The sequence below is a fragment of the Aquila chrysaetos genome, chromosome 12, assembly GCF_900496995.4.
Source record: "Aquila chrysaetos chrysaetos chromosome 12, bAquChr1.4, whole genome shotgun sequence".
Lineage (NCBI taxonomy): Eukaryota > Metazoa > Chordata > Aves > Accipitriformes > Accipitridae > Aquila > Aquila chrysaetos.
Genome location: NC_044015.1, coordinates 381,165 through 397,117, shown reverse-complemented (window position 1 = coordinate 397,117; position 15,953 = coordinate 381,165). Strand labels below are relative to the sequence as shown.

Below are 15,953 nucleotides of genomic sequence, written 5' to 3'. Positions count from 1 at the left end.
TTGTACCCACTGGCTCCAGGTTGCAGCCTGCTCCCAGTTCCTTTCTTGCTGATGCTGGAGCAAGGACATGGCACTGCCAGCAAGGCAAAAGGTTCTGGGAGGAGGCTTTTCACCTTGTCATTTTTCTGGCAGGGAAGCAGCTCTTCAAAGGACAAAGCTGCCTCCTGCAGCCCAGCCTGGGGCTGTGCCCAGTGGCAGGGCTCCCAGGGCTGAACAAGGGGAACGGGAGCAGCCGGAGCCGCGGCAGGGAGGAACGGTGGCGAAGAAGCAGAGACGGAGTCGTGCGTAGCTCTGTCAGCTGCTGACGTTTATTGCACAGGATGGGCTGGATGGAAAGGTGGACGCTTGGAGCGGGGCCCTGTCCCGCCGGATGCGTGGCTACAGGGCACCGGGCTGGCATGTGGCCCCTCGCTCGCAGTCACTGCGTACATTCAACGTGGAAGGCTCCGGAGCGCTAGGCAGAGGGGTATACGTGTGCATGCACACACGCACCCCGGCACCCACACACCTGTACGCACACACGTCCGTCAGTGCACACGCACAAGCACGCTGGTACACACGCTGTGTGCCTTCCCCAGCCTTAAAGCTGGGACTGCCCGTGGGGCAGTGCCTGGCTGTGGGGCAGCCCCAGGGCTCAGGTCCCCAGGCTCCAGCATCTTATCTCCGTCCTAACGCTGACTAGGGGGAGGTCGGGCTGCATTTACCACCCCCCCCCCACGCTGGGGGGGGGGGTCAGATTGGGGGACAGCGTGTGTGTGGGGTGCTCGCAAGCCTCAGGGCAACCATCCCTCAGACCCCCCCAACTTACCTCCAGTCCTGGACCGTCACCCCTCGCCTTGGGCCTGTGAGAGGGGAGGCTGGGACACGCACAGGCGTGCCTAAAGCCCCGGGGAGGTGTCCTGCGGATGCACACATACAGGTATGTATTCAGGTCATATATATCATATACAGAGTTGATCACGGGGGGATGATGCAGCTGTGGCTTCTATGGAGCAGCCGGGGAGGCTGGGGGCAGCAGGGCTTTGCCGCGGGGAGCGGGAGATGGGGCCAGACTTTGGTCAGCGGTGACGCAGCCGGGGGCTCAGCCCGGCTCCCCGCCGTGCCCCCGTGGTGGGGGGGGGGGGGGGCCGCAGAGGCCCTGTATCCACTCCCCCCGCTGTTGCCCCGCTCTGCAGCGTGTGGAGGGAGGAAGCCGGGGAGCGGGGCTGGCCCTGCGGTGGGGGGAGGCAGCCGGTGGGGCGGCCGTGGCCCTCGCCCCACGCTCCTCGGCAGGGCGGCGCAGGACGGGCGCGGGACGAGACGGGACTCGCTGCCGCAGCCCCCTCCGGCGCGCTCATCCCCGCGCCTGGCGTGGCACGGAGGTCACAAGTTGGAAGACAGCCTGGACTTGGCCGGGTCCGTGTCGGGCGTGCCGGCCGCCGAATCCTTGCGGGCCGCCGCCGAGTCCTGCGGCAGGGCGGGTGGCCCCGCGTGCACCGAGCCCGTGGACGCCGGGTGAGCCGGGGTCCCCCGCGAGGACGCCTGGCCCCGCAATCCGGCCGAGGGGCCGGGGCCCGGCGAGGCGACACCCGGGCTCCCGCCGATGGAGGCGCAGGACTCACGGGCCGAGGCCGGGGGGCTCTGGGTGCTGCCGGCTGCCAGCCCGTGGGGCAGGGAGGGCTGTGAGGCTGACAAGGGCCGCGAATCCTGGCTGAGGCTGCTGGTGTGCAGCGCCTGTGTGCTTTTGTGGGCGGCCAGGCGCTGGGGCGAGCCGGGCGCCTGCTGCTGGCTGAGGGAGAGCTGGGAGCCCAGCTGCCCCGGGGCACCTCCGTAGGCGAACGTCCGGCTGGCCAGGGGGCTTTGGGACGGCGGGCTGGCCGCGGCGGCGGCGAAGGCGCTGGTGGAGGCGGGCAGGGCCGCGGGCTGGGCCTGGTCCTGCGAGGGCGAGGGGTTGGCGTGGGGCGTGGGGGGCTGCGGCTGCTGCGGGGGGCTCTGCGGCAGCAAGACGGGGGAGACGGCGAAGGGGCTGGGCACGGCCTGGGCGTACTGCAAGCGGCGCATCATGCGGGGCGAGCCCAGGGCCATGGAGCCCACCAGCGGGCTGGCCATCTGCGGGCAGAAGCTCATGGCGACGGCTTGCTGGAGGGTGGCAATGGCGGAGGTGACCTGGGGCTGGACGGGGCTGTACATGGCCGTGTGCTGCTGCAGCTCCGCCTGCTGCACCATCTCCCGGTCGTACTTGACGATCTCCTGGATGATCTCGTTCTCCTGGTTGTTGAAGACGCCCGAGTTGAGGTCGTGCTGCACTTTGTGGAGCAGGATCGAGTTCTTCTTCCCTGCAGGGAGGGTGCCGGGATGGGGAATGCCATGAGACCCTGCGCTGGGGCTATGCTGGGCCCCCCCCACCCCAGCCACAGCTGGGCTGGACAGCCCTCTCGCCCCCCCCCCCCCCCCACAGTGGTCCCTGTGCCCTACCGATGCGGTCGAGGCGGTCGATGGCCACGGTCTCAAAGGCCCGTCTCATCATGGGGTACTCCTCCAGCACCTCGTTGAAGTTGTCCACTGAAAGCGAGTAGAGGCGGCAGTAGGTGTCCGCCCGGACGCTCGCTGTGCGCCGGCCGCGGGTCAGCAGGCAGATTTCTGCGGAGGATACACCCGTGCCAAAGTCAAAACACCACCAGCGAGAACTGGAAACGGGGACAGGCCAGGAGCAAGGGGCGAGAACCACTGAGGGGTGTGTGCCCCAGGACAGCACAGGGGTCCCTGTGCCTCTCGCAGAGCCTGGGAGGGGGACATGGGCTCAGCCCCAGCAGTGCTCACCTCCGAAGTAGGAGCCATCAGAGAGTTTCATCTCCTTGTTGCCCTTGGTGAGGATGCTGACAACCCCGTGCTGGATGAAGTACATCTTCTTGCCAATGGTGCCCTCGCGGATGATGTAGTCACCCGGTTGAAACACCTCAAACTTCAACTTGGTGAGCATCGCTGTGACAAAGTTGGGGTCCGCGTTGGCGAACAGCGGCATCGACGCCACCAGCTTGCGGCAATTGAAGTTCACAATTTCCTGCAGGGGAAGGAGGCAGGGACAATGGCTTCCCCAGGGCAGGCTCATGAGCACAGAGGTGTCAGCACACACACAGACAACCCAGCGCACAGATTTGTGCATGGACATACTTGCACTCGGAGCCACAAAGCTGGAGCAAGAGGTGTTCGACCCCAAGTACATGCACTGCAGGAGCTGGTGGGACCCAGAGCCTCCTGCCATGGCAGGGAGCAGGGGGGACCCTCACTGCGGGAGGGGGGCAGTCCCCATCCTCCCTGCAGCATCCCACGCCCGGCTCTGCAGCCCCCAGGGCCCTTACCTCGCGCAGGGGCTCATTGAGCTCCCCCAGGATGCTGTCCTCGTCGAACATCTTGCCCTGGTAGCGGTGCTCGTAGTAGTCGTGAATCTTCTGGCGGAAGTCAGCGGGCAGCTTGTGGAAGGACATGTACTGCTCCACTTGCTTGTACTGCGGGGAGAGGTGGCATCAGCACCCAGCCGGGCTGGGGCTACAAGGCCGGGACCCCCCACCCACATCCCCGCTCCATGGGGTGGGTCCCAGGCCCCTCCTGGCTGGCGGGTCCCACTCCACTGCCACATCCCTGCCCCACCGATGGCATCGATATGGAGGTCTTGCCCTGCCTGGCTGCACCCACAGGCGCCCGTGCGGCTCCAGGAGGGAATGCGACAGCTGGAACTATGGTCCCTGTCCAGCCCAGTCCTACCTTCTCCTGGTACTGGCGCCGGGAGGAGTCCAGCGACTGGATGAGGGCAGTGGCGTGGCCGATGAACATGGCGTAGCAGGTGGCCCCCACGATCATGCTCAGCATCGTCAGCCAGATGTCCGTCATGCTCTCGGGTGCCTGCTTCCCATAGCCGATGCAGAGCATGTGGCTCATCGACTTGAAGAGGGCAAAGGAGTACAGCTCACTCCAGGAGTCGTTCTGCAGCAACAGGGATGGTGGCAGTGCTCAGCCCTGGCTGGCGGACGGCTGCTCACATGCACGTGTGCATGTGTGTGTGTATGCATGTGTACAGGTACCCATGGGTACGACACCCTGACTCAGGCCTGGCAGACAAGCCAGGTTCTCTGCCTGCATCTCCCAACAGCACTTGGCAATAGGATTTGTTTGTTTGTGAGTGTCTCACCACGCAGGTGAGATCCAAACAAATCCAAGCGCCAGGCACGGCTGGTGCTGCAGGGATCCTACAGTGCTCTGCTCCTTCCCGGCAGGTTTCTGCACCTCACACCTGGCTTCGCTTTAGGTAGTCAGTCATTTTATCTTTTTTTTTTTTTTTTTTTAAGCTGATATACAAAAGTGCAGCGAGCCCCTGTGAAATGCTGTGACAGGAACAAGCTCTGAGTTTGCAGAAGCCACTGAGTTATTGCAGCACTTGCACTCGGGAGCCTGGGGCTGCGGCTGGGACAGCAGGCAGCTGCAGGCAGGGACGGGCTCCCGCAAAGCCCCAGTCTCCCCCCAGGAGCAAAGCAGCTGGGGAAGGAGAAGCGAGAGACAGGGAGGAGAAGAAGGGGAGGAAGCCAGGCAGGGGGAATGCAGCGGAGATGGAAACACTGGCAGAACGGGATGAGACGGATGGAGGGAGAAGAGCCATTTGTAGCAGGCTGCAGGGCTGAGAGGGAGCAATTAGAAACATGGTCCATTACTTATTAATATCAGCTTTGTTGCTAATGAGCAGGAGGAGGCGGCAGGGGACGGGGCAGAGCACAGTGTCAGCATCCTCCTCCCACCCGGATTGATCCGCTGCCCCAGGTCCTGCGAGACCTCGCCAAGGAGACCATCCGCAGCAGGCGCGGGGTGCCCTGCGCACCCTCCACGCTCGCACCATCGGGGCACCACAGCACCAGCCGGCGCAGGGATGGCATCTCCTCGGGTCGGTGGAGAGAGGCTAGATAACACGGGGATGGACGGGGGCCCAGGGGAGCAGGCAGGGAGCAGGGTTGGGGCCAGCACTCACCACCATCCCGTTGATGGAGACCCAGCAGTTCTGGGGGAAATCCTGCAGCATGGGCACGAGGAACTGGAGGCAGCCGTCCCAGTGGCAGAGCAGCAGCATCATGCCGATGAGGTTGATGATCCTCATCACCGCACTGGCCAGGTCGTAGGTCATGTGGAAGATCTGCGGGTGGAAGGGCCGGGGCGGGATGGCAGAGGGTGAGCGCAGGGACTGTCCCCCCCCGCCCAGCCCCACTCGGGGCACTGACCCACACGGCCTCGGCCAAAAGAGGCACTCGCGGCTGGCCTGGCCCCGGCCCTCCCCACGGTGGCTGCGTTCTGCCTGCCTATTTATAGCCAGCGGGATGCCGCCACGCTGCCGCCCCGGAAAGCGCTAATGGCTGCGAGCTTTGATGAGGATAAGCCAGTGCTGGCGGATGCTCAGGGAGAGCCAAATGCTCCAGGCACCGGGGAGGGAGCAGGGCAGCCCCTGAGGCAGCAGGCAGCCAGGCTCAGCCATGGGATGGCTTTTGGTAAAGAGGGTCCAAGGTACCTACATCAGGGTGGGGCTGAAGAGAGACCCCGATCTGGGGAAAGTGGCCAGGGCAGCTCCACACAGTCTGCTCTGCCAGAGATCCCACCCTGACGGGGATGGGGCTGCGTCGGCCCCAGAGCTGGTGGCTACAAGAGCATCAAATGCCGAGACCCATCAACAACACCCTGGGAGAGCCCCTGGCTGGGTCCCATGGCTGCCAGGACCCACCACGGTGGGTCTGGGACCAGAGCCCTGGCCACAGAGGTGAGGTGCATGTGGCAGGAGCATGCCTTCAGGAGCAGCTGCTCTGTGCTCCGAGCACACCCCTCGCTCCCAGCACCCGCCTGCAGCTCCTGTGAGAGCAAGGCTTCCCCCCAGCCCCATCCCTGGTCCCAGCCTGCCCTTAGCTCCCATTGCCCCATGGCACCCACACAGGCAAACCCAGGGGGTAGAGACATGTCCTCCTGGTTGCAAACTGAGCCACGGGCTGAGGACTTGTTCCTTTTCCTTTAATATTTTTAGGGTCCAGAAAAGGTGAATTCAAGGAGGAAAAAAGAGACAATAAGAAATTAACCCCCTGGCAGTGAAATCCCCGGTCTCTCCCACCACTGCAGATCCAAGGCTGGAGCCGTGCAGTGTCGCATGGAGCAGCTGCACGGCAAGGGCATGGGCACGGGCACGGGCATGGCCTCCCCTTCCTCTGTGCCCACCCCCGGGCTCTGAGGCTGCCTGACCAGGCAGGGCACACGGTGTGGGCAGGATGAGCCAGAGATGGTGCGATGTGCTGGGGAGGGATCAAGGTGGAGTGCGAGGGGCTGGGGAAGGGGCAGCCCGGGGCGAGGACAGGCAGGAGCAGCCCCAGCCCCATCTCTGCCAGCGTCGGGCACATCCTTTCCCCACTCTGGCGATTGCCCCCTTGGGGCAGCACCTCGCTGTCCCTTTCCCAGCTGCCGCCGAGGCTGCTGGGGGCAAAACCAGGCACACGCGGCCCCCCCGAGACACTCCTGCTGCATCCACCAGCCCTGACCACAGCACCTCCGAGAGCAGGCGAGGTCCCAGTGGGGATTGGGGCTGTGCTCCCCTCCTGTCCCCTGTAAGTGTATGCGATTACCAGGATCCTCTGCGCAGCCACACACAGGTTTAACACATACCCGGGGCTCTCCCTGCTATGACCCACCTGAAAGCAAAAAGGGCGCAGAGCCAGAGCCCTGGTGGGGAGAGATGGACACACTTTGGGATGGGGAGTTTGCAGGAGGTCTGGGATGCTGCCACAGCAGAGCCCAGCCCCGGGGGAAGGAGCTGGAGAAGGGCACAAGGGCAGAGTGGGATGCAGGCAGGGAGATGCGGGCAGACCAACCGGAGCTGCAGCCGTCCCCCCCGCTCCTCTGCCCCAGGAACCGGGGGCAGCCCCCAGCAGCGCTGCGAGGCTCAGGGCTCTGCCGGGCACCCGCCAGGACAGCCGAGCTCAACCCCGCATGTGCGGGAAGGCTGAGCCCCCACGGAGCTGCGGGAAGAGCAGCGTGCCAGGGGCTGGAGGATTTCCCATCGCAGGGTCAGGCCAGGACAGAGTCAGACCCCTGACACGATGGGGCCAGGCCATGGCGGGGCTGCTCCCTCCTGTCAGGGCTGCCAGGCACAAGCCCCCAGCGCCCACCCCAGCTCGCAGAGCGGCCCCATGGCTTTGCAAGGCGGAGGTGCAGGAGGGTCCCGTGCCATCCCCGCAGCCACCGGAGCCGATGTCACTGTGCCCGGGCTGCACTGCGGGTCCCTGCCGCGCTACCGGGCGGCTCTCACCTGCCGGAGCCTGCACGGGGGGATGCCTGGCCAAGAGTCGCACCTGCCCTTGCTAGACCTGGGGACACGCGGTGGCAGAGGAGGAGGAGGAGGGAGCGAAGGCACTCGCCGCCCCTCCAGCCCGCGGGTGCGCATCCGGCTCTGCGCTGCAGCGAGAACCTGCACAGCGCCAGCCAGCGGAGCTGCCGTGAGGCGCCTGCCCACGCACCAGAGCCACGCAGCAAAGCCGAGCACGCCACATCTCGACACAAAGGCACGTCCCCTCACAGCCCACGCGGCCCCGGGTGCGCCAAGCCCAGGCAGCACCCTGCCTCCTGCCCTGGGGACCCGGGGGTCCCGCTGTCCCTGAGGGGCTGGGGCTCCTGCAGCCCTCCCCGGTGCTCCCTGAGGTCCCGGCGGTGCAGAGAGCCAGAGGGGACCGGAGGCAAGGAGCATCAACCTCAGCAGGGGGATGCGGTCAAGCTGCCAGCAGAACACGGTACGGCACGCCTGCTTGTGCCGGCCATGCTATCACCCGTGGGTGGTGCTGTACCACGGCACTGGGATCGGCTGTGCAAACCCCAGCACCCAGGCACACACGTGCATGCGCACACGCGTGCGCACACACGCACGCACAGACAGGGCACGGCTTGGCTGCAGCTTAGCGGGCCCTGAGGAGCCGGAGGGACTGCCTTTGCGCTGAAGCAGACCAGGAGTGCTCTCATGTCACAGCTGTCCCACTGGGGACAGACCAGAGGGAAGGTGGGGGATGCCCAGAAACTGCCCCCACACCGGCCCCACACACAGCCCTGCAGACCCCATCCAACCCACCAGCTCCTTGGGCAGCCCCGAGCCCCGCTGCCCTCACAGGGACCCCTCCTGGATCCCGCTCTCTCCAGCCTGTCCCGCCGCTGCCAGAGGAGGGACCCACCGCCGGGCTGTGTCCTGTGTGACCCTTACCTCCTCCCACTGGTGGATGTAGCGGATGAGCCGGGAGAGGCGGAGGAGCCGCAGGAGGCTGAGGATCTTGGTGAAGCGGACGATGCGGAGGGCACGGGCCGTCTTGTACACCTCCGAGTCTATGCCCTTCTCCACAATGAGGAAGACATAGTCCACAGGGATGGAGGAGACAAAGTCCACCACAAACCAGGTCTTGAGGTACTTCTTCTTGATCCTCTCGGGGTCCAGGATGATTTCTGTATTGTCCTCAATGACAATCCCCGTCCGGAAGTTCAGCACCAGGTCCATCAGGAAGAAGGTGTCAGAGACCACGTTGAACACGATCCAGGGCGCCGTGGTCTCCTCCTTGAAGAAGGTGATGCCCACGGGAATGATGATCAGGTTGCCCACCATAAAGAGCAGCATTGTGAAGTCCCAGTAAAACCTGGGGAGCGAGAAGATGGAGGAGGGTGTCACCAGTGCCCTGCAGCCGCCCCCTGCGTGGAAGGGACCTGGCCACTGCGCCCTGCCCTAAGGGACCTGTGTTACCAGGTGCTGTCACTCTGATGCCACCTTGGCCCCAGGCACCCCCTCCTCTCCCCAGGGACTACATCCTGCTCCCCCCTCTCCAAACTGCCCCCAGGCCTGATTCTGCAGGCCAGCACAGTCCCTGGTTGAGGTAGGACTGTGCAAGTGCAGAGGGGTGTGCAGGATGAGGCATGGGGCTCTCTGCTGCCAGGGGCTCTTCCTGCTGTGCTGGTTTCACCAGAGGTCTGCCCTGAGCACCCAAACCCACGCAGATCCCAGAGCAAGGGGAGAAAGATGCCACCAGACACCGGTGGGGGAGACCGTCCTGCCGAGCCCCCCTGGGGCAGCCCGTGGGCTGGGGACCACCCTCATCCCCAAACTGCCCGCTGCAGCAGGGCCATCGCGCTCTCCGCAAGCAGCGCTCGAGGTCGTGGGTGGAGGCAGAACAGGAGAGCCCGGCCTCCCCCACCGCTCCCCTGGGAGCAGCCCCCCCACTCCCCCCACCCTGCTCACAGAGTCCCCAGGGACAGCCAGGGCCACGCCACCCCGGCACTTCCCTGGACCAGGCTGTGGTCCCAGTTTTGGGGGTGCACAGGGCAGCAGCTGCATGTTGGACCCAGCAGCACGGCCGCGGTGGAAGGAGCTGCCGTGGAGGAAGGAGCTGCCGCGGCTCCTGGTGCAGCAGATCACGTACGGCTGCAGCTGGAGCCGGCATCGCCTGCAGCCCCGGTCAGATGGCGGGGAGGGCAGGCAGCCGCCTTTGCCTTTGCCTTTGCCTTTGCCTTTGCCTCTGCCTGGGCTGCACGGCTCCTCCACCCTCTCCTGCCTCACCCCCGTCCTTCTCTCCTTTCTCCTTGTCCCCGTCTTCCAGGCCACCGATGACCTTTCCGAGCATCTGCAAGGTCACAGCAGCCCCATCCCAGCAGGACGGTGCGGAGGGGACCCCAGCCCCCGGCTCCCCGCCTGCCCCACGCCCCGGCACTGGTCTCGGGGGGATAGGAGGGGAGGATGCTCCTCAGTGCCACGCACACAGACACGCAGGACCCTTACCCACACTCCTCCGCTCAGCCCACCCTGCCACGCTGCCCGCCCCAGGCAGGAGCTGACGGGCAGGGGGTGCCCTGGCCACGGTGCCGGGGGGACGAGGGGGAGACCTCCTGCACACAGGAATGGGAGATGGGCCGGATCCATCCCGCTCCCCACCTCCCCCCGTGCAGATTAGCGCAGGACCAGAAGGAGCCGAGCATCCCAGCTTCTGACCTTTCTCCAATGACACCTTCCCCATGTGAGACGTTGCCGTGGCAACTGTGAGTGATGTCACTGCTGCACAACGATGACTTCACACCCAGGGCTGTCTCCAGGGTACCCTCACCAGCTGCCAGCCAGAAGGAGCGGTTGTGCTCCCCCCGCTCCCCCACAGGTGAGCTCTGGCCACCGGCTCCAGCACCCTGTGACCCCCCGCAGGCAGCGAGGCCGCAGCTTGGTGGGCTCTGCCGGACCCCCGGGCTCCAGCCGCATGGCACGACCCCCAGAAGATGCTGGCATCAGCAGAGGCACTGCTGGGGCTGGGGCAGCCCACGCCAGCAGCAGCGGGCTGGATCTGTCCCGCAAACCCCCTGGCAGCTCTCGCTGCAGACTGACCCTGCTGCACAAAGCGAGTCCCATGGGGGCATTAGCCATGCAAAGCTGTGAAGAACAAAGATTAAATAACCACGCCAGCTGGGCAAAACTCGCCACTGGCTCAAATCCCTTTGCAATCTGGCTGAGCCAGGGCGGAATTTGGTCTGCTGAGAAAGATAAACTGCTCCTGATCGCCCCCAACACACACGACTGCCTCTGTGCGATCTCTTCGGGGACCTGGGTGCAATGCCAATGCTTTCTTCCTTGGAGGGCAGTGTGGGCATAGAAAAAAAGATCCAATCCAGGCTACTAAAAATATCTGAAAACAAATTAATTAGGATCCTTGGCACCCCCTCCCTTGCTTCTGACCCAATTGAACGACAGCGATGACGACAGAAGATGCTGAAAGCCTCTGCGAGCGGGGGCTGCTGCGTTCCTGCTCCACTGCCTGCCCAAAGCCTGGCACAGCGGTCCTGCCCCACAGGTCCTGGGCAGGAGCCGAGTCGGGGCCAAGCCCCACCACCAAGTCCCAGGGGCCCCGCCACGCTCCTGCCCCCAAGATCCTGGACCACATCCCTCCGCAAAGCTGCCACCTCTCCAGCACCTCCAAAACTGCGACAGAGACCCCGAGGCCAGAGAGGCGTGGGGCAATCCCGATGCCGCACCAGCAAAGCCTCCCTGTCTGCCTGCTGTTACTGCCTGGGAGGGGTCCAGGAGAAACCCCTGCACTGTCCAGGGGGGCACGGCCGCAAGACACCGGGGTTGTCCCCGCTCAGCTCCACCGCCGGCACACAGAGTTCCGGGGGGGCTGCTGGGGATGATCCAGCTGCCTCTGCATGCTCGGTGCGACGCATCGCTCCCCTCTATGGTGATCCCATCGACCGGGCACTGAGCTGCCCACTCACCAGCCTGCCCGGGCAGATGAAGCTCCCTGAGACCTCGCTCTGCTGGAGGTGCCCCCACGGGCTGAGCCCCTCGGCTCGGACCAGGGCCCCAGTTGCAAATGGCCAGGCTGCCTGGCAGGTGGGAGCAGCGTGGGATCAGTGCGGGATTGGTGTGGGATCAGTGCTTCGCCAACTTGCACTAAATACTTATATTCTAAAAACGAGGTCGCTCTTAGAAGTGGGTTAAGAAGCCAACGGCAGAAGTTTGCCTGAGCCGAGCAAGCAGCGAGGTGCGGTGCCCAAGGCGGCATCCGTACCCCCCATGTCCCAGTATGGCCAGTTGTGATGAACAACTGGTGCTGCTCTCCCCTGGAAAAGCCTTTTACCCCGGGGGGTCCCTGGGGAGAGGAGAGGGGATAAAGGCTTTGCAAACTGCTCGAGGACCCAAACCTTCACAATCCCCTCAGTCACAGCCTTTCTTCCCTGATGACCAAGCGGTGGCTTTCAGCACCCGCCAGGTCCGACTGCCCCACACTGATGCTGCAGAGGCAGAGAGCAGCTCCCCAACACCTTCACCAGAAGGAACGGTAACGCTGGGACCAGCAGCAGCGCTGGCAAGCACATCAGGAGTGGCAGCAGCCGCCGAGCCTAGTCCCTCCGCTCAGGACCCCCAACAGTGGCACCAACAGGTCTGTGGCACCATCCAGGCAGCAGCAAAGCCCCAGAAACCATTTTAAGCCCAAAAGAGGAAGGCTCTGGCCAAGCAGCACCAGGGACACATGCACTGGATGCGGCTTTACCCCCGAGTCAGGTGTGGGACCGGCTCTTGCAACAGAAATTCACAAGCAGCGAAAACCCACGGCTCAGCCCCAGCCCTGCGCCTCATGGAAGGCTGCGAGTGCCGGGCTGGCGGGAGGGGATGCCGGCATAGCCGTATCAGGCAGCCCCGTGGTGGTCACGGGGAGACAGGCACCGCCACCACTGAATCACCGGCTGCGCGCAGCTCTCCGCATTACTGATGCATCCAGCAAGGCGCCTGGGCTGAATCCTCCTCCTGGGCTTATGCAAGTCTCTCACCGTGCGAGCAGGGGAAGGGATTGACCGTGGAGCAGGAGAACCCACTCCCCAGTGCCCAGGCTCCTGCACCCCTGGGAAGCACCCGCTCCTCCTGGGAACACCACCGGCCTCCTCCTTGGCCCTGGCCCCGCGCACATCTCTGCCCCCGAGGCCTCGCAGCACCCCGGCCCCGCACATGCCCCTGCCTGGGTCCCAGGTGCGTACGGGGTGTAAAGGTGGGAGCCAGACCAGCAACGTGCCCCAGGTCACTGCAAAACGAGGGCTGCATGCAGCCCCCCAGCTCCCATTCCCAATTCAAGAGCGATACCCCAGGTGCAGAAACACCAACAGAAATAATGAAAAAGTCGATGCTAGCTGGGTTTTTCCCTCCCATCGATAAAGACCAGAAGCGGCAAAGACTGAGAAGACAACTGAGCACAGCATGGGAAAGGAGGTGGCTCTGCTCGACACTCTACTTCAGCGCACAATTTACAAGGTCTCTTTTATCAGATTTGCAGCTCGGGATCTCAACCAGCCACGCAGGCTGCTTCCTAATAATTCAATATTTATGTAAAGAGCAACTTTCGTTCCCAGAGCAAGTCTGCCCCTGAATTTTGCATGAATAATTGCAGCGCTGTGTCCATGAGGAGACAGGATCTCTAAATGACTCCGATTATGAAATGATGTCACATATGCAGATGGGTAATGATTTTATCTTAAGACGGGAAAATGAGTTTTGCAGGGCAAACACGGCTGGGTTCATGCTCCATTATCATTACTAGATAAACATAATACTTTTTTTTAAGGCAGGACCAATGTGGAATATATAGACATGTCCTCAACATGCACAAGCAGAGCAGGCTCCCCATGACCGGGCTTTCAGCTCCGTGTTGAGCCCATCCTGTTTATGTGCACGTTTGTAGACTCAGACGATGCTGTGGCTCTGCCTGCAGCTCCTCCCCGCTGGGCAGGGAACTCTCCTACGCCACTTGCAGCATCAAAACACAGGCAGCGGCTCTTCCCCAATGGGTTTCAAGTCTTGATAGCGACTCCGGGATGGATGGAGCCAGCACAGGGCATGCCGGCCAGGGTGACTCCCCAAGGTCACCCCAGCGCGGACTGGTGCCTGCCCGCCCACCGCAAGCACCAGTCCAGGGAGCGATGCTGCTCTGCTCCAGGGAAGCCTCCGAGGCCTCGCTCCCATCACAGGCTCACCGCAGGGATACCCCTGCTCTCAGCAGCACCGTGGGCTCTGCCACTGGGACCACAGCTCTGCCGGCTCAGAGAAGCAGGGCAGGCTCTGGCCCCACTGCAGTTGCGGGCGGGATGGTGGGGCCAGGCCATCACCCCTCTCCCAGCCTCCTCCAAGAGCCCACAGCCGCTGAGGAAGAAGTGGAGCACGGACAGCGCAGAGGGGCACAGTCCCCTGGCTCACCAGCCCCCGGGTGCCAGCGATCCACCTGGCACCGGCACATCTGCCCAGTCACAGCAGGGACGGCAGAGCTCCCTCTGCCACAGGACTGGTGATGGCCACATGGTGCAGCTGCCCCTCACCCTGGGTCTACAGCAGAACCTGGTCCCCAGCCGGCGAGCCAAAGAGGGGGCTCCAACAGATACCCACGGCGGGTTCCCAATGGGAACATCTGCTGCAAGGGCGCGAGACCCCTGTGCGGGAGGTCAGCCCCGAGAGAAGGCTGAGGGCCTCCGGCTGCTCCTCTGGAAGATGCCAGATCAGCCCAGGAACAGCACACGCGGGCAGGAGCAGGAGGTGCAGGCGCTGGTCCCTGCTCTGAGCCCACCTAGCCAGGGCAGACCCCACCACCCATGGCCACCTCCACCTGCCCTGAGGACCCCCGTGCCAGTGGGGACCCATCAGTGCCAGCGGTGAACAGATCCTGGGGTCTGGCTCAGTGGCAACTCCCACACTAGCACCCAGCAAACCCTCCCTCGAGCCTCCCCAAACTGCACGCCAGAACAGTGGCAGAACGACTCGGAGCTGGGCCCCCCGCTCCCCCAGCCTCTGGCCAAAGGCCCCCCAGTCCCTTTGAGGTTGCTGGACCAGGGCCGCCCACGGCTGGCTCACCAGCGATGCCAGCGGGGTCTCAGCCACTCATCCCTGCAAGATGCCGTGCCACCTGCCCCAGACGGTCAAGCCATACATCCCTCCCGGCAGCTTTCACGCGACCCGGGAAGCATTTGCCACTTCTGAGCTCCCCCAGGGCTCAGGGGGTGGAAAGGAGATGGAGCTGCAGAGTCTTTTTCCCCTGGTTTGCCATTCCTCGGCTGGAAGCCACACAGGCTGGATCTTGGGGTCCTCTTGGGAGTGAGAGGAATCCCTCCTCAAACTCCCTGAACCTTAGAACAGGATCAGGCCTCCTTGGGGGAGGGGGAACCTTCACAAAGCTCTGCTTGGCAGCGGAACGAGCAGCGTGTCCCCCAGCCCAGACCCCCGGCCCCGCGAGGGGAGGGTGACACCTTCCCCCGGGGCGGTTCGGGGGCAGAGCCGAAGCCCGGTGGGGCTCCAGAGGGTCCGGGCCGGGCGGCGCCGTCCGAGGCCCCCGGAAGGACGCGGGGATGCCCTTGCCCGGACCGCCCCCGACCACCACCACCACCACCCCCCCGCCAAAGCCGGGGGCTCTCGGCATCCCCGGACCGACCGCCGCTCCGCTGGGGAGGGGGATGCCCGGCCGCCAGCCCCTCCCTGCACACAGGCTGCATCCGCGCTGCCACCCCCAGCGCAGCTCAAGGTGCCCTCTCCCAGGGCTCGGCCCGGCCTCCCCTTCCCCCGCCGGCGGGGCCGCCCCCGGGCCCCGCTCGCCCCCTTCGCCCCCGGGCTCCGCTCGCCCCCTCGCCCCGCCCGCCCCGGCCCGGTCCGATGTAGCGGGGCCGCCGAGCCCCGCGGGGTCCCGGGCGCAGCCGCTCGCCCCTCGCCCGGCCGGGAGCGCACCTGAAGTCGCTGTAGGGATGGATGATCCAGGCCCCCGCCGACTTGACGCGCTCCTGCTCCCGCTCCACCGCCTTCTGGGAGCCGAACATCCGCAGCGAGAACTTGTTGACGCCGGGCTGGAGCATCGCCCCGAACTGCCGCTGCATGAAGCTGGCCTGGCTCCCGCGGGCCTCCTCGCCCGCATCCTCGCCCGCGCCCTCCTCGGCCGCCTTGGCCCCGCCGGGGGACGCGCCGCCGCCGCCGCAGGAGAAGGAGACCTTGGGCTCTCGGGGCGGCTCCGGGCCGGGGCTGCGCGGCGGATCCCCGCGCCGGCACTCGCCGTTCGGGGACCCCTTCCCGCCGCGGCCCCGCGCCCGCCCCGTCGCCGTCGCCGCCGCCGCCGCCCCCGCCCCGCCGCGCTTGGCGCCTCGGCCGCCTCCTCATCGGCCGAGAAGAAAAGAAAGAAGAGAAGAGGAAACGAAGAAGGAGACAGAGTGAAGACGACAGAGGAAAAGGAGGAAGAGTGGAGAAGAAGAGAGGGAGGGGGCCGGGAGGGGGGGAGGGGGGGCGGGGCGGAGGGGCAGGGGCAGGGGGGGGCAGGGAGGCTCAGGAAGTAAGCCGGAAAGGCCTCGCCGGCGGGACCGGCGACCGGGGCCGCCCCGCTGCCAGACGGCACCGGCCTCGGCGGCGCGGCCCCCGGTGCGGGGCCGGGCGCTCCCCT

At 65.1% G+C, this 15,953-nt stretch overlaps 1 protein-coding gene across 1 annotated transcript; it reads right to left on the bottom strand.

Annotated features, from left to right (window-relative positions):
- Nucleotides 1-286: 286 nt before the first annotated feature.
- Nucleotides 287-15,648, bottom strand: HCN2 (hyperpolarization activated cyclic nucleotide gated potassium and sodium channel 2). Its single transcript, XM_030032135.1, has 8 exons — nt 15,254-15,648; nt 8,240-8,663; nt 4,994-5,155; nt 3,742-3,960; nt 3,339-3,485; nt 2,800-3,040; nt 2,455-2,619; nt 287-2,315 (listed from the first exon to the last, which is right to left on the bottom strand). Exons 1-8 carry the CDS (start codon nt 15,397-15,399, stop codon nt 1,363-1,365), a joined length of 2,457 nt encoding a protein of 818 aa, XP_029887995.1. The 5' UTR covers nt 15,400-15,648; the 3' UTR covers nt 287-1,362.
- Nucleotides 15,649-15,953: the final 305 nt, after the last annotated feature.